The 18,604-nt window shown below is 37.5% G+C and overlaps 1 protein-coding gene across 3 annotated transcripts in view; it reads left to right on the forward strand.

Moving 5' to 3' along the window:
• diaph3 (diaphanous-related formin 3) overlaps positions 1-18,604 on the forward strand; it is a 284,319-nt gene that overhangs the window by 91,206 nt on the left and 174,509 nt on the right. For all 3 annotated transcript variants that reach the window (XM_079598020.1, XM_079598019.1, XM_079598018.1), the window contains exons 5-8: positions 12,678-12,752; positions 12,944-13,013; positions 17,221-17,357; positions 18,053-18,158. In XM_079598020.1, the coding sequence (XP_079454146.1) occupies positions 12,678-12,752; positions 12,944-13,013; positions 17,221-17,357; positions 18,053-18,158 (388 nt within the window). The remainder of the gene's footprint in view (positions 1-12,677; positions 12,753-12,943; positions 13,014-17,220; positions 17,358-18,052; positions 18,159-18,604) is intronic.

Here is an 18,604-nt window from a genome sequence, read left to right on the forward strand (position 1 = left end):
CGTGCATATTTTGCGTCGACGTATTTTTTGCGTCGACGTCATCGATGACGTCGACGCGTTGTCCCAGCCCTACTCCAAAGGAGTTGATCGTGGACTTTTCACATGACGAAGCAGTGATGAAGGCAGGAAGCGCAGAGCAGGAAGAGCGAGGAGGAGCTTTGGCTCTCTTTTTAAAGACTGTATGTGTCACGCCTTCGTTTGGCGCGAGTAGCCAATAACCTTCAGTGATTTGGAAGCGGGAGAATCCCTTTGTCCTGTCGAGAAGAGACCCCCTGCTGCATAATTTATGATAGGGCTTCGGAATTGTCATTTCTACGGCTGAAAAGAATTCATATCATAATCATAATATCATTGCAGTCTATTATCGAGATTCAACTCCGTTAGGTCTCAAGATTCAAAATGCTACTAAACACCTCATGTTCAGATTATATGATAACAAAGTTACATAAGATATACACATTAGAAACATTTAGAGTTTGATTAATACACATTAATATTGTAACCAGTCCTAATCTGTTATGACACATAACTGGCAACACAGGAAAATCATATATATATCTTTGGTAAAGTTTTAAATATGATTCGTTTAAGGAAGCGTTGGGTGTGTGCGTTTCTGGAGACACGTGGGTGTCCGGTTACGCGTGTTCCCTGGGTGTGAGGAATGTTGGAATGGGAGAAAGAGACAAAGCTCTCTTGTCTGTTCAGACAATGAATGAAGTGTTTGCGAGAATCACGATTCACTAATTTGACCAGATGTCATAGTCAATGTTGCTACATTAATGATTTATCATATACACCCGTGACCCACCCACATTTAATCAATGTTATTTGTATTACTTGACATGCCTGGTCTGCGGATTATCTGCAGTGCCCGCGGATATAACCGCGATCCGTGCATCACTATTGTGCAATCATTTTTTTTTTTTTTTTGAACATCACTACATTTTTTCAGGGTTTATTGAAAAAGCATGGAAAACATTAAACCCTTTCCAATAAATATCTGTATAGCTTCATGTAAAGCATCTTACAAATGTGATGTTTAGTTTCTTGCTGAGCTTATATCCAGTTCTGGCAAAGTAACTGGCTAAAGCACAGAGTAGAATTCACACCAGTACTTTACTTGAAATATCAAGTTAGTTTTGATGCTTGTCTTTGTGCCATATGTACTGTAAGGAATGTGTATGGATGTGTATTGATTTTTCTTAATTTTTGCACCCTGCTCTGACTTTACAGCCGTCATACACATCCACAACTGCAGATAACTGTCATGTCACTCACTTACTGTGTAACTCTCTTTTTATTTTTTAAAGGCTCTTTGCACATGTTTTGGAATCTATAGATTATATAATGTGGATTAAGAAGATATTTGCAGAAACCCACAAAACACTGCAGCCCACATCAAATGTTGTTTTTTAGAGGTGCTGGGTAAGAAATGAAGAAACTATTGTCTGTCTGCAACGAGCAGCTGGCACCTGTGAATAATGGTCCATGTTTAAGATGGCAGACAGACAGTAATTTCATCTACAGTATAAGTGTGCATTGCTGTGGAGACAAACAGGAAATTGAGCTGGGAGTTTGTAATATGGGTTTGGTAGTGATGTTCAGTGGGCCTGTGTACCATGAGTTATGACTGTTTTTTCTTTAATACTTCAGACGGATTCCTGATGCAGCCGGAAACTGAGTCGGGCATACACTTGCATATCCTCGACAGAAGTATACAAGCACTCTTTGAAGCAAATATGACTATGCTTTAGCTTGAGATCATTTTCTTGATAAGACTTTGATTTAATGCCATCTTAAATAATTTGTTACTTTTTTTTCTCTCTCTCAATGATTTCAGGTTATTAACGCTAATTTTGCATTAGCATTAATTTTTTTCATTACTAATCTCCCTCCGGGCTTCACAAACCTGTGATTACTTACACACACACACACACACACACACACACACACACACACACACACACACACACACACACACACACACACACACACACACACACACACACACACACACACACACACACACACACACACACACACACACACACACACACACACACACACACACACACACACACACACACACACACACACACACACACACACACACAAACTAGTCTACTGCTGCCATTCAGGAGTGTGTCTCCGATATGCACACTCAAATTAGCTCTATTCTTGTTAGTCATTTCAGTCTGTTGTTATACAGTTATACTGTTGTAATACTGTTGAGCGAAGTGTACGGTAGATGATGTCATGTACATGCAAGAAGAAAATTCTGAACTGGAAGCAGCTCTCCCATACACAATGGTACAAATTTAGGTCATTTAGATTAATCTATTCATGTACAGTCAAAACAAGGCCACAGAGAATGAGAACAAGAGACTCAAGTATGTAGGAAAAATAGAATTATCAGCTAAAAATATAATGGTCTGTTCGTTTCCCGATCCAAATTTTGTTTATGATGAACGAAAGTTTCGGAGAAGGTGTGCAAGCGTAATTGATAAAACGTGAGGTCGTATTTATTTTTTAACGTGCAAAAATTCCGGACGCGAATTTAGGAAGGAGTGTGCAAGGACCTCAAGTAAATAGACAGATTTTTCATTTTGGGGTGAACTATCCCTTTAAGCATGTTTACTATTAGGCTACTGTCACTTTAAGACCTGGATGCATCTATACATGCATTTGACACACTCGATTTTCTCTCAAATATTTGCTTTCACATTAGACATAACCAACTGTGTTTATGTAAACCTTGTGTGTATTTGAGAGTATTAGCGCAATAAGACTCAAAAGATAACTTGGTCCAGTAAAAGCGCTGTTTGACTGACTTTTAAGTGCATGTGAGCTTCGGGTGTATGCGTTCAGAAAAGCGCACGTTAGAACAGCGCATCAGCACGCTAATGAAATATTTAACCGGCAAAGCACATGCAAATGAACTTTTGTGAATTGCAGTGTCCCGTGAGTAACTTTACCTCTGTGTTAACGTGATGTGAATGTACGTTGCATAGTGAGACTGAAGCGCCAGAACTGAACTGATAGAATGCACTGTGTTCTTCAAAAGCAGATTGTGGAGACATTTTTATCGTCCACGATCAGTATTGGCCAAAATTCATGACATTACACCCCTTTTTTATAGCGTCAAACAACTACCGGTAAGTAAAACTTACTGGAAAAACAAACACTTGAAAAACTGCATTATTAGAGCAACCTAAAATGACAAAAAACATCTTTGGGGGAAAGATTATTTGATTTGTAATCAGATTATTTTTTTAGTTTCCTTTGCATCCCATTTGATTACATTGAGAGGGCTGGGTTTATGACCTATACTGCAGCCAGCCACCAGGGGGCAATTTTAAATGTTTTGGATTCACTTTTCAGGACGTGTGCGGCACAATTGTGTCTTACAAATGTGTATAAATATATTCCTACTTATCGCTTCCACCTACTTTACTATCTAGGTTCTGGAGTCTCCTCTTCACAGAGGAGACTCTCTCTTGTGGAGAGTGGGGGGAAAATAGGGCGAGACGGATGTGTAAGACCTGGGGGCGCTGCAGGACTTTGGAGTTAATGTTTTATTTTCGGCTCAGTGCGGCTCCAACCCAGCGCAACTCTAACGTGGGTAACGCTGCCTTGGGGTAGAGACTCCAGAGGGAGAAGGGAAGTCAAGCTACCTTTGCCGTGAAGTTAGCCAGATAAGGCGCCTCATTTTTCTCTCTGATTTATGTCTGTTTTTGTTTCCTGGGAATGAGATGATGAATTTGTTTTCCAGTGTTTTTAATGCTCAACTGCGAGAGAGCGAGAGAGAGGGAGAGAGAGAGCCTGCCCACTCTTTTATGTCGCTTATGGCTCAAACAAGTGGGTGATCGTACATGCATTACTCTAGTGACGCTGCTTTTCAACGTGACTGACCTGTATTCCCTTTGCAAGCACACATTACTCTAAAACTCGTTAATATTTAACACTGGCTAACTTCTGATTTCCATTCGCTTAGCACTGTTATATTCGTTTGCTTAGCACTATTTTATTTCTGCAATGTCTTTGGCCAGGTATTCTGCATATTGCCATGCTCTGAAGGTCAGTTTGAATGCATTAACCTTGCTATGGGCTTGCATCAGATTTTTTTTAAAGAAATGACTTGCATGACAGTCATGCGCCTCTGTAAGGAGTAGATGGGGAGTTTGTCTCATTCACTATTTAGCCGAAAAACAGAAAGGGATAAGGAGGGATAAAGGGAGATAAGAAAATAGAGATATAAGAGAGAGAATGTGTTTGAAGAGACTGGTTGTTCAGAGCGTGGGAGGATGCTAATGAAAGTGAAGGGTTGCTTCCGGGGGTCAAACAGACCAAGCTCTCACATTTTCACATCAATCAAAAAAAAAAATTCTCTTCACTTTTCTATGTTTTAGCAAATGTAAAGATTTCCACCAGTCCTCTGCGCTCGCTCTCCCTCAGGAGGCTTTCTGTTCATTGATCCTGCCTGTTTTTATTAATATATATTTTTTTACATGAACAATAAGGCTGGGGTTTTCAAACTTTAAGATTCCAAGGACCCTCAAATTTGATCCTCTACCTAAATTCCATGGCAGCATTTTCATGTGTAAAAACTGCAAAAAGGAATTTAGAACGTGTTTGAAAATGAAACTATTTTCTTTTTTCCCATAGCATCCACTTGTAAGTCACTTGTTCCCAGTTAGAAAACTGCACTTAAAGGAATAGTTCACTTAAATTCTGTCTGTAAAATTATGCCGAAAAGAATGTCTTTAACCAAACTGTTAACTTTCTGTTTACTGACATTCTTCAAAATATCTTCCTTTGTGTTCAGCAGAAGAAAGAAATTCAATATGGTTTGAAACAACTTAAGGGTGAGAAAATGACAGAAATTAATTTTTTGAATTGAACTATTTCTTTAAGTATAATATTGTCATAGGAACTGTATTGAGTTTGGAGTTTAAATGTGGTTATTTAAAGTCTGGTAGGTTTTATATTTCATTTAAAGTACCGGTACATAATGTGAAAGTTTCTGTCCATTTGGCCTCATCATAAATTGTTAAGAACCAAACCTCCTTGTATAGCTAATTGAAACTTTTGATAAAAGCCCACAGGGAAGGTGAAGGACAGAAGTATAAAGACAGATGAGAGAAAAGGGGAGCTAAAGAAGAGCAAACCATCTCATGCTTATTTTCGGCACGTTTTTCCTGGAACGAATGTGCCACTTTATGTGATTATGAGCAGTGGGACACAGCTCTCAATGCAGCCTCTCTTGATTGGAGCCTCCTGTGGCGGTAAAGTGTTCTGCCTTTTGTTTAAGACTGCCGTTCTGCCGGCACTTGTGGGATTGATTAATATTGTTATTCAGACACAAGCATCCATCTCCAGATGTTCTGCTTTTGTAATCGAACGCTCCTTCGAAGGAGGGGGCAGGAAAGAGGGAGAACGTAGGAGAAAAGAAAAAGCAAGCTGCTGTTTGATGTCAGGCTTACTGATACAAAAAGGCCTGGTAATGATTGCCTTCACTCGGGCTGATCATACCAGCTGCATCCCTTACTTCTGAGAAGAGAGAGGGAAATAAATTAAAATAATTCTGTCGTCAGATGGCCAGACTTGGATGCTCATTTCATACAAGGAATTTTCAAAAGAGATTTTGCTTCTGATAACTTCACATGGTGGTAGATAACAGTTGTTTGGGAGAAAGTGTTTTGCTTGATTTGCCGTCTGTGAGAATGTGAGATTTCAACGGCGTGTAGGAGGGTGCCGCTTCTAACCTCTTCGCTTTTCTGCCCGCCTCATTCTCGAACACGCTGGCCTCTCTCCGTCGCATCATGTTGACAGGAACTGGCACCCTTTTGGTTTGAAGGGAGTCACCCTTGGTTTTTCAGCTGCTTTGCTTCGACTGATTATTCTTGTCTTCTGCTCCGGGTTTCACCTGCTGATGATGGAAGAATATGGTTTCTTATGTGCAAGTTATGCATTTCAATGAAGCTCTTGTCAGGACCCTAGGCCTGGCCTGCTCGGTATCATCCGCTGCCTGCTTCCTGTAAGCAAGAGTATAAATTGAATTTTTACTCTCTCACGTTGCAACTTCATTCTTAACCTGTCAACATCTGGCAACCCACCTCCTCTAGCACTTGTCAGCGTCAGGCCCTCCCATTAATGTCAGAATGTATGGTGTTCCTGAATAACAGGGGTGATGATAAATCTATATTTTTAATGTCAGCCCAGGGCATTTAAATTGCTGCTTTGGTTTTGATGAGAAGATTAATTGATTGCGTGGGAGCCTAATTGGTTGTCATTTTTCTCTCCTTTACTTTGTTGTCCCTGCTGGAAGCTGTTAATTTGTTGTATTCTGCACCATTTTTTAGACTTAGACATGACTTTAGACATGTTGCCTTAAATAATTAGTTTATAATTTCTTAGTTCACCCAAAAATGAAAATTCTGTCATCATTTACTCACCCTCATGTCGTTCCAATCCCATAAGACTTTCGTTCATCTTCGTAACAAGGAATCTATTTTTAATGAAATCTGAGTGATTTCTGTCCCTCCATTGACAGCTACGCAACTACCACTTTGGCACTTCAAAAAGTTCATAAAGAGATTGTAAAACTAATCCATATCGATTGAGTGGTGTAGTCCAAATTTATGATGAACATTTTTAATTTAGGCTTTTATTCACATATAAGCAATCAATGCACAAATCTTTTAAATGAAAGCTCAAGCATGCAAGCATTGACGTGCGAGAACCAATGAGGTTCATTTTCATGCGTTACACAGGGTTTGTTCTAAACATGAGGATGAGTATTTGATGACAGAAGAATTTAACATTTTGAGATTATTTTAATACATTTTCAAGTGGAAATGGCTTTCACAGTCCAATATGATATATTCCCAAGTGAAACGTTTATCTACACAAACGTTCAAAAGGTTTATGAATACCTTTATTCAGAAAGGCCACATTAAACTGATCAAAAGTGAAAGTAATATATAATGTTGCAAGAAGATTCTTTAAAATTCTGTTCTTTTGAACTGTCTATTCATCAAAGTAATACTGAAAATTCAGCTTTGCCCTCACAGAAAGAAATTACGTTTTAAAATATACAATTATTAATTGAAATTGTTATAACGTTTCATAGTTGTACCGTTTTTACTGTATTCTTCCTTGGTGCGTATAAGAGACTTTAAAAAAACACAAAAAAATATTAATGATACAAATCTTTTAAACATTAGTTACCATGCTTCATTTTCAGCTTTATCTCTCTTTCTTCCCCTCAAGTTAGTTTTACTTTTAGTCTAAAATGTTGTCTTTTTATATAACTATATTTATATCAGCAGCATGGTTGTTTGAGAGACAAAGTAATGAACATATTTTTTTAATAAATAAGCATTAACAAAACAAAAACAAAACTGAAATATCAGTTGTATAAAATGATTAATTAAATTGAAAGTGCAGAGTGAAAGTGTCTCTCTCCTCTTTGCACTTTCATTGGCTATATCTGACTCCTGTTGATCCTGTTTGCATTCCATTACACTTCATTATTTCTTCATTCCTGAGAAACTACTTGATTATGCCATTTTGCCAGAAATTTGCTCCGGTTGACAATCCCCCCATCCTGATTTTTCAATTACTGACAGTTTCCTAATCTTATTCCATCCATAAAAAAGAGAAAAGAAATAACCCTACAAATGAGATGAATTCAGCATGAGGGCGACATAGCGTCTAAATGCACGTTTCTCGGAAACCGACATTGTCTTTAATTTACCGCTCATTTGAGTGTTGTGACACGTCCGTGCCTCTTTATTCGACTAAACTAACAGTTCATTTCATCCATAATAACCAGCATCATTGTCGTCATTTTGATTTAGACGAGCTGCAATCCCATCAGCAAATGAATTTTGTTGATGGACTACTACACTCCCCTTCTCTGTTTTCTCCGCTCCAGTCCGATTTGACAAATTCAATTCAGGGTGAGCCCCCCTTTTGCTTCACCTTGAAAATTCACACAGGCATACATGCTAGGATTTGATTAGTGGATGCTTGGAGGCATGCGGCTTGTTGATTAGAATTGGACGAGGACTGCATTTTGATGGGAACAGACATTACACTGACTCTTGCTTTCTCTCTCGCCACATAAACACTCTCTCTTCCTCTGTATTGCCCTCGTATCTTCTCTGTGAACATGCTTTGATTCTCTGCTTGACTCTTACTTTCTTGCCGACTTTCACTATACTCTGTCGTTCCCTCATCAGCTCCATCCTTCTTTCTTCTCTTCATCTCCTTCTCTCATGATCATTTGTTTCCTTCCCCTCTCCTCCCAGTGGGAAGCCCCTTTCTTGGCCATTGGCAGGTTCTCTAATCAATATAATCAGGGGAAAAGTGGGCGAATGAAAGACACCGATAGCTTTTTTTGTATTCAGCTACATATTATTCTGATCTCTGCTGATTATTTTGTTACTATGGTACATTTACCTCTGTGGTGAGATGTGATTAACCAGATCTTAGGGGGCCTGAGCCCTCAACTCCCATCGCAATCAGCCGCAATACCTAAAAGACTGGCCAAGATTTCATCTTCCTTTCACACCTCTCAACGACTACAAGTTAAATATGTTCAGAGAGCCTTATTCTGTCTACGCACACCCAAGAGACCCCATGTACTGGAAATGATTACAATCCCTTTGGAGTGGCTGAAGCAAGGGGAAGTTACTGAACAGAAAGAGATAAAGGAAGGCGTAGGGGAGTGTAAAAAGAAAAAAGAAGTATGTAGATCCATATTTAGGACATGGTGGCTTGTATCAGGTCCCTTCGTCATAGTTTCTCAGGTCCCTGGGTTCCAGCTACAGTACGACAGCATCCTTCCATGTTGGAGAAGCCATAGTTTTGATCCTCCTACAGTTTATTTGCATATAGGGAAGGACTTGAATGGGTTTAATGGTGACATGTATTCATAATAGTGTTGTCAAAAATATTGATATTTTGATATGTATCGATACTAAAAACGATTGAATATTCCTTTCTGCTGTATCGATACAGCTACGCTTTCTTGCTCTCCTCTCTGACAGAGAGTTGACGCGCACCCACCTCCTCTTATTTAGTCGTCTCATTCACTCTGGTTAAATAGTGTGTGACTGGGTCTGAATTTCGGTGCGGGATTGCGCATAATTCTAAAATTTCTGCAGATTTCGCGCTCTCATCCGAAACGCGCACACATAATAAAGTGCCAAAAAAGTGCTCTGACATACAAGTGCCATAATGACCTCTTTTTCGTGGCTTATTAATGGTCAAATACACACAAAATTGTCACAATGCCCATCTTGGTGTGTATTAGCGTAAACAGTCTTAAACAGTTCAGGAAGAATGTTCTATTGTATTTGGTTGTGCTATTGTTAGTAATTTGGTTATTCTTTCTTTTTTTTTTTTTAAACAAAAAATATAATTTTTACACACATATTCATATATCCATATGAATGCATGTAAAACCAAAAATTAATCGGACACCAGACATATTTTTTTTACTAGTGGGTGCAGGACACTAGTTTAATTTATGTAAGTGAGAATAGCAAAATAAAGTAAACAAAGTAAACTGTGATATATTATACCCACAAATTCTACATGCAGTGGGCTACCAGTAAAATGTATACAAATTTGGGACCAAAAATTATTCAGGTACTTTGACCTGACCATGTTTTGCTTAAATGGATAGTTCACTTTAAAATGAAAATTCTGTCATCATTTACTCACCCTCAAGTTGTTTCAAACCTGTATTAATTTATTTCTTCTGCTGAACACAAAGGAAGATATTTTGAAGAATGTCGGTAACCAAACAGTTGACTGTTCCCATTGACTTCCATAGTAGGAAAAAAAAATACTATGGAAGTCAATGGGAACAGTCAACTGTTTGGTTACTGACATCCTTAAAAATATCTTTCTTTGTGTTCAGCAGAATAAAGAAATTCATAAAGGTTTGAAACAACTTGAGGGTGGGTAAATGATGACAGAATTTTCATTTTAAAGTGAACTATCCCTTTAAGTGTTTTTTCTTTAATTGCTAATGCGACCTTTTTACACCACAGACTGAACAAAATTAAGCATTGCTTGGTAATTGGTTGACCTAAATTGGTATTATCTAATTGTGTTCTTAAATTTAACAGCTGACGGCTATTCAACCTAATTCATTTGTGAGACAATCTAACAAGGATGACCAAATACAGTGAAATATCAACTGATTTGATAACTCTTCTCATATTTTATTATTTTCTAAACTATAGCTGTGATAAACTGTGATAATGTGAAAAATGTTGAAGGTGTTTGAATACATTTTGGTTTGACTGTATATACAGTCGTGCTCAAAAGTTTACATAGGCCAACATGTTGCAGAATTTGCTAATAAATAAGAGGAATCAAACAATGATTCTGAACAACTGTTATTTTTCATATACTAAAATAAAAATACAGAAAATAAATATAGTCCCACTGCTGCAATTTGCTGTTACAACCATTTGTGTCCAGCTGTAAATTGCAGTATGGTTGCAAAGTATTTTACCTTTTGACTTTTGCTATTTCATGATGAAACTGTCACGAGGACTCATTTTGGTGAAAACTTTCTATCTATGAAACTGTGGTGATATCAATCCTGCCACAGCTCAGCTAGGAGAGCACTTCCTCTGTCTCATCGGACCGTCTCTGTATTGCTCTCCGTTTTACTTTAAACAGCATTATCTTTCTCTCCCCTCTGTTCTCTTTTCTTCAGTCCACCTTAGTTTCTAGTTTCCGGGTTGTGGTCAATTTCGGCTGTAATTTAGCCTTGGAAGCACACCCACTCCTCTTGACACTGGCTATCTGAAAATTGGCTATTGATGCTCACCGCTCTTCTACACTTACACTGAGGCAATTTCATGCAGTTTTGTGGGACCGCACTCAACCCAGCCCACTATGACTGACATGATCAACAGCTCATAATATGGCAGATGAGCTTTTCTCTTGTTCTTACCTGACTGATTTTAGTGGGCTTAACCGCCAATTTATCAGTGATTCTCTTTGGCTACTATGGACTTAAGTACACAATAAAGCACAACTTGAAAATTGCGTGAAATTGCAGTGGAAGTTTGTTTTTTAGGTGTTTTCAGAAAAGAATGCAGCTTGAACAATGAAGTTTTCCTGCATCTTAAGGATCTTGAACAAATTGATGGATAAATGCTTGCATGCATGCAAATTGTTCCTTGGATTATTGAGTGGGAGTTTACTTTGAAATCAGATTTTTTTTAATGTTAATTTGAGTTTCAGTGTTTTTTTTTTTTTTTGAAATTGACAAAATAGGATTAAAAAAATTATCTTAATTTTAATATCATCCATTTATTATTGGCCATAACATTAAAATAATTATTAGGATTATAATAATTTAGAATTGTTACTGACTGTAAAAGATGTACCGGTATCAGGCCTGAACAAGGTTTTTCACCTATACTTATAATTTTGAGGTCATACCTGTACACTATTATGATATTGATAGTATAATAGTATATTAATTATATAATATACAAATTATTTTATTTGAATCTCTGCTTTGTTGGACAATGTTATTACTGTTGCATCCAAATAAAAGCTTATGTTTGCAGAAACACCTGTTATAGGCTGCAGTTGTAATTGAATGAACTCTGTGACCTGGTTGCAACACAATGGGTTAATCGGTTTGTTTATGCTTATTGAATTCCCTCATTATTAATCAATGCCTCACTCGACATGCTTCCCCTTTCGTTATTGGAGAGTTAAATTTCCGCCGTGGCAATTCCCACAGACAATAGAGGCCAAATCAATGGAGATGTAGAGCGTGAGATTGTGTCTGAATGGAATTAAAATAAACATCTTTGCTCTATTAGCAATGCCTTTCACTTTTAGCTCTAGTGGGAGAGCTTAATTTGTTGAAGAATCTAGTGTGGAATCTAGTACGTTAAATAGGCTCTGCAAACTCCACTCTGATCAAGCTTGTTGACACTTATGTTTCAGTCCTGATATGTAATACATTCTGGTTTATTTAGCCTAGTTAATATAATATACATACTTCAGTTCTTCTTGGACCTTTACCTTGACTGTTCCAAGCTGGTGGAATGACCTGCCTAACTCAACCCGAGATGCTGAATCTTTTTCATCAACACTTCACCCACTTGCTACGTCACGTGTAATAATAATAATTCATTAAATTTTATAGTGCTTTTCTTGACACTCAAAGCGCTTTACATAGAAGGGCGAATCTCCTCAACCACCACCAATGTGCAGCATCCACCTGGATGATGCGACTGCAACCATATTGCGCCAGAACGCCCACCACACACCAGCTTACTGGTGGAGAGGAGACAGAGTGATGAAGCCAATTAGTGTGTGTGTGTATATATATATATATATATATATATATATATATATAGGAGGCCATGATGGACAGAGGCCAATGGGCCAATTTGGCCAGGATGCCAGGGTTACTCTTTCAAAAGACGTCCTGGGATTTTTTTGTGACCACAGAGAGTCACCGTGTACTGTGCTAGACTAACTGGGACTAGTCATACTTGCATATTATTGCCCTATTGTTGGCTTGATTGCTTCTATTGCTCTCCTCATTTGAAAGTCGCTTTGGATAAAAGCAACTGCTAAATGATTAAATGTACCCTAACATGTTTTTTTCCCACTTCCAGCTGGGTGCAGAGTTTTGGCCATGAGGGTCTGGGCCTCCTGTTGGATACGCTGGAGAAGCTCCTCCTCAAAAAACAGTAAAACAAATTCCATTATATTTCTTAAGCAAAGGCTTCCTACTAGGTTTTAAGTGTATTTTACCCTCGGCATGAGCCCTGAGCTCTGTACAGTTTGTTAACTAAACTCTGACTCTGTTTTTGTCTTCTGGAAACCCATTGAGCTCCTCCTGCTTTCACTTACTCTTTCTTTCTTTTGTGTTTTTTTCCAGCCAAGAAAAGGTGGATAAGAAGAGTCAACACAAAGTCATTCAGTGCCTGAAGGCCTTTATGAACAACAAGGTAATAACGTCACTAAGCTGCGGGTTCACTTTATAACTACCTTCCACTTGAGAGAACTCTCATGTCATATTGGACAGTTATCAGTTTTCAAAGACCACATACAACCTGCAGCTAAATATGGTTGTGACTCTTCTTCTCAATGTGAGTTCCACAGTCTTCGCTCCCATTGGTGGTTGTTAAGCTGTAAAAATGTTTTTTTGCTTGCACATTTTCAGCTGCCCCACATCAAAAGACCATTCAGTTTATATGTAAAGCCATTTATCTTTACATATAAACTTTATTCAGTTTTGTTTCTTTACAAATATATATTTTTTATTATGTCATTCTAAACAATGTATTGTCATTTTACTCAATAGTGATTAGAATCACATTTAATTAAATGTCACTAATGATACATAGAATATGTGGAATGAAGTTTTTTGTTTAGCATACTTATCTGCTGTGGATGTGTTTCATGAGTTTCAGATGTACTTTTTTGAAGTAGAAATCTCATTATTACCCTAAAGCACCAGCTTCAAACAAGACTCATTCCAACCACTGTTGTGTGTCAGCCGACCCCTTCATCAACTGGCGCGTTATGTGTCCGCTAACTCACTGTGTATCCGCTTCTCCCCGTTGGATGCTCTTACCTGCGTCAGCTTTCAAATGGTCATGGGCGATAAGAGCAGAGCTTCAGATGAAGGGGGTTGCAGACAGCCACCACTCTGAACTCGGGAGGGGGTTACTCCGCACGGCCGAGGTGGAGAGGTCTGAGGGGGCTTTTGATGATTTGCACACTCCTGTTAGAGAGAGGCGTTAGAAGTGGATCTCCAGTGGTGTCTCTGATGTTGTTGAGATAGCCCGGGGTCTGAGGAGTTACCCACGCCTTGTGCACACATACATACACACGTACAGATAGAGATCTGTGGTGTTTTGATCCATGTTCATTCACTGGGTATGTGGCAGATGTTAGACAGACATGTTGTCTGGTGTCAACATATCCCATGGTGTTTGAGTGAAGTTGAACTGATCTTATCTGAAAACATGTTAGCAGTCATCTATCAGCCTCGCTAACAGGTCTGACTGTTTTGTTATGATGGCGTTCATCAATGGTATTTTCTTAAAGTAAGCTTTGCTTTTACAGTGCATAAATTGTAGAAATGTAAAGTTTTAAATATTAAATGTAAAATATAATTATTTTATTCATCTGTATCAGTAAATATTAGATATTTATGCATCCCAATTTTCACTTTTTTTTTGTTTGATTAGATTTTTTAAGTCTTTGCTGTAATCTAATGCTCATAAAAAATATATTTATATATATTTTTGTTTTTAGTGTTTTATTTTGACAACAAAGCATAGAATAGCTGTGGTCGATATGACACATCTTACATCACGATATGAGTTAGTGATATAATCACTACAGTGTGCGTAAAACCACATTTAAGATTAAACTAGAAACTACTAATCACTAAAAATGTTATTGTAATTTAATTGTTGAAATCTGGAACCATAGAAAGAATACATTTATTTATTAAAATTTCTACATTTATTAACAACATTTAGTTTACCTCCATTCATTAAAAAGTGTTACCATTATTAGGCATACACAGCTGTCATAAATCGTTACAATTCAAGACTTACAATTACAATTCTAATTGATTTGTTGAATCCTGAAAGCCATAGAGAGATCATTTTTTATTTTTTATAAAACAACAATATAATACACTATTTATAATTAAATTATTAATTTTACCTTTAATATTAAAATTCATTATATCAGCATCACATGGAAGTCATAGTCATTCACATATTAAAACCTGAAAGTAAAGAAAGAAACAATATTGATATTTTCTTTTGCCAATACAATATCACTCAATATTACACAACACCTCTTAAATTCTACTACACATTTTCTGGTGGTAATGCTGTAAATGAGTCCTACCTGTCGCGACATTCCCTACTCCGCCTTCTCTTAAAAACTAAAGTTTTTATCAAGGTAAAATCGACATATATTTCCCAACGAAAGTATTGTTTAGTCTAAAACATGTTGAAGATTAGCGAACAGGCTTATGATTCATTAAGTGAGCTATTTCCTTACAAAAGCTGTTTATTCAGCATAGTGAAGCCTCTCCTTCATTGATATCTATGAAAAAAAATGGCCTCTTGTCTCCTACCCTGCCTAGTGTTTTATGGCTAAAGGTTGCAGGCTTGCCTTTTAGTGGCTTTGGTTTCTAGTAATCCTGAAGAGCTTGATTAACTGGATCAGATGTCTTTAATTAGGGTTGCAGCTAAACTCTGCAGGACAGTGGCCCTTCAGGAACTGAGTTTGAGGTCACTGATCTACAGTAGGTAGATCCCCCCCCCCCACTCCCCCCATCAGGAGCTTCAGAAGTTGATTTTCCTCCTTTTTTTCTCTCTCTTTTTGTTTATTGTATTCAATTGTATTAATCATCTCTAATTGACACGCCATTAATTTAAAATGGAAACAAAGCAAATTAAGTGCATCAGTGAATCTTTCAGTTGGAAATCTGTCATGGTCACCCACTGAGGAAATATAAATGGGTTGTGGCCATTGTTGTTTTCCTGAGGCCTGTTTCTGCAGAATCCAAAGAAAAACACTCACCGCATCTATTTCTGTGTAGTCATTTTGGGAATTAATTTGTTGGAGATCCCAGTTGTGTTTTCTGCAAGTTTCAAAATCTACTACACATACCTCTCAGCCCTGAAGGTCTGGTGTAATCCCAAGCACCCGACAGGTGCCGAGAGCCTTATTTACCCAGAGGCCTGTCACCGCTCCAGACCTCTCACTTTAGCCCCGCAGCATCATGGGACGTATTCTGCCCATGTTGCCTGCCAGCCAGGTGCTCCCGTCCATCTGTCACCAACTCCCACCGAATGAAGACAGAAAATGGCTCAAATATGTTTACATCCATTACTGTGCGTAAACACTGTGATAACGCGTTATCTCCCCTGTGCCTCTGAGGCGGGAAGGATGTTTTCATACCTAAGTTTGCATAAAAAAAACCAGCAGAAACATCTGTTCTGAATGACAACAAGTCTGAGATATGGCAGTCGGAGCCATTAATTGGCATGAGTTATAGAGCAATTAACACAACTTGGTGAATTTGCTGTCCTAAAGCTTTTTAGTTAGAAATTAATTCACTCGGCATGATTCATGTCTTGAAATTGCTAAACTTGAGTCACAAGTTGTTTTGTGTTGTTGCAAGATGGCAGCTGATTTGGGTCTTTCAAATGTAGCATGTCACATGATGACCCATGTTTATATTTGTTCATTTCTAAATAAGCACAATTTCAAAATTAGTCTTTCCATTTTCAACAATGAGACAAGTGTATCTCTTATACCTAAAGATTGGCAGAGTGGAGATATCATCATCTTTTAAGTTACATCAGAGTGTTTTGAATTAATGAGAAATTCGTCCTGTGGTGTTGGCGCGGCGGTCGTCATTACCCGAACCCCTGTGTTTTATATTGGATATTCTCCCCTCTTTGACTCCTCGCTTCTCTCTGCGGGTCTCGATCCGCTCTTGTCGTTCTAGACCCCCAAGGCTTTTCTGTCCTGTGACTGTGTTCTTCATTCACCTTTATGTTTGCCATTTCTTTCTTTTTTTCACCCTCCTCTCTCTTTCATGCTACTATTAACATATCCCTGATCGCAGTTTTGTCATTACTTCAAGGACAGAGCAACAGGCAGCTACGTTATGTCCTTCTTTATTTCCAACACTTTTAAAGAGTCACCTCTAATTTAAAACTAAAACTCTTCTCCAAAATAACTACTGTAAATTGTAAATTGTCCCTCAATATTTTATATAGCTTAATGTTTACATTAATAAACCCTAATGATTGAATATGTTGAATATGGTTATTGTAATAAGTTTTTTTAAATAATGTTAATAATGTTTTTTAATATTATATATATTTTTTATATTTTATAATTAGCAATAATTTAGTAATATTATTTATTTTATATATTTTTTTTACTTTTGGTTTGGGTTTGTTTTGTTCCCCCACCATGCACTTCTCTGTTCAGGCTAGTTGTTAGCTCTCCTTTTAGCTCTGTTTTGTTCTTTGTAAGTCATTACATTCAATTTAGATTCACTGAATTTATATTTTACTAAGACACTGTAGATTTAGCAGTGGTGCTGTGTCACTGTGGAATTGCATCGCAGGAATTATGAATTACATAACTTTTTCTGTCTGTCTGCAGTATGGACTGGAGCGGATCCTTGGAGAGGAGACGAGTCTGGCACTGTTGGCCCAAGCCATTGACCCTTGTCAGCCGGCCATGATGACAGATGTGGTTAAACTGCTTTCTGCAATCTGCATTGTGGGAGAAGAAAATACGTAAGCCTCTCGACTAGCTTTTTCCAGCCTTCCAGTTGAAATCAATATGGTTATGATGCAATTATTGTTCTTTCTTATTTCAGCCTCATTTCATTATTTAATTATTCAATTATATAGTTTCTGTTGGAGTTTTATGTCCCCATTGTAATATTTAACCTCAGTATTCTCAAATAGGTTATCAAATATTTATTTCATATATTTTGTGTGTTCTCAAATGCTTTTTTGGGCTGCTGTTTGTTTAACTTCATATCATGGCATCATAATAAAAATAAATTCTTTAGCTCTGTGTATGTTAATTACTTTTTGTTTAAGCTCCCTTTCTGCATACCAATTTTTATACATTAGTACAGCCTTGTACATACACTTACATATGCTTTTTACTTTTGATGTATTTTTTGTTTGGGCTTTTTGCATTGAAATTGAGCAGATCATACATTTAGCTTGGATGCATAAAGGATTCATCAGGACTACTTCATCAAAAAACTCTTTATTTTTATTTTTATATCAGCTTCATGTAAACAATGAAAAGGTGCAAGTGTATTTTATGAAAAGTATATTAGGAGCATTAAGTGCATTTGAAGTGCCCTCTATACCAGTGAGAAGTGCAATCCCAGCATAACTCTCTGCAAAAAATGTAAAGCCAAAGCAAAGCTGTGAACTTTATTTTTTCTTCTTCCTTTTTTTCCTACATAAAGTTTGGAGAAGGTCCTTGAAGCCATCACCACGGCAACAGAGGGAAGAGGGGTGGCCCGCTTTAACCCTATCGTCCAAGGTCTTAATGTTCGCTCCGTCCAGTTACAGGTAAACGTTCTCTGCTCCTCATATGCCTTCTTGTTCACTCATCTTCTGCTGATACATCGCTTTCAATGCCCTCATGACCTTGTATGGTAAAATACACACTCAGCCCAATATACACATTTATACCTATGCAAAAGAAAGTGAAAATGCTTTCAGACTGAACTGGTGCCATTTTCTTAAGAAAACGAAAATAGGATTACTTTGATCTGTGAATGTAAAGGAAAAATTATTATTATTTTTTTCCACATGTACTGACACAAATATGAAATGTTGGAGAAATGCAATGATTTTTTAAAATACGAAACAAAGATGTTAATAGGTGGTGGCAATTGTCTTAAGTGAGTCATTGAGTTATTCATTCAACAGATTCGTTCAAATGGCTGTTTAATATGAGAATGAAGCAAGAATCAATCTCAGCTGAAAATGTTTGGTGGCCGAAGTTTGGATGC

The sequence above is a fragment of the Phoxinus phoxinus genome (assembly GCF_949152265.1).
Source record: "Phoxinus phoxinus genome assembly, chromosome: 22".
NCBI classification, from domain to species: Eukaryota; Metazoa; Chordata; class Actinopteri; order Cypriniformes; family Leuciscidae; genus Phoxinus; species Phoxinus phoxinus.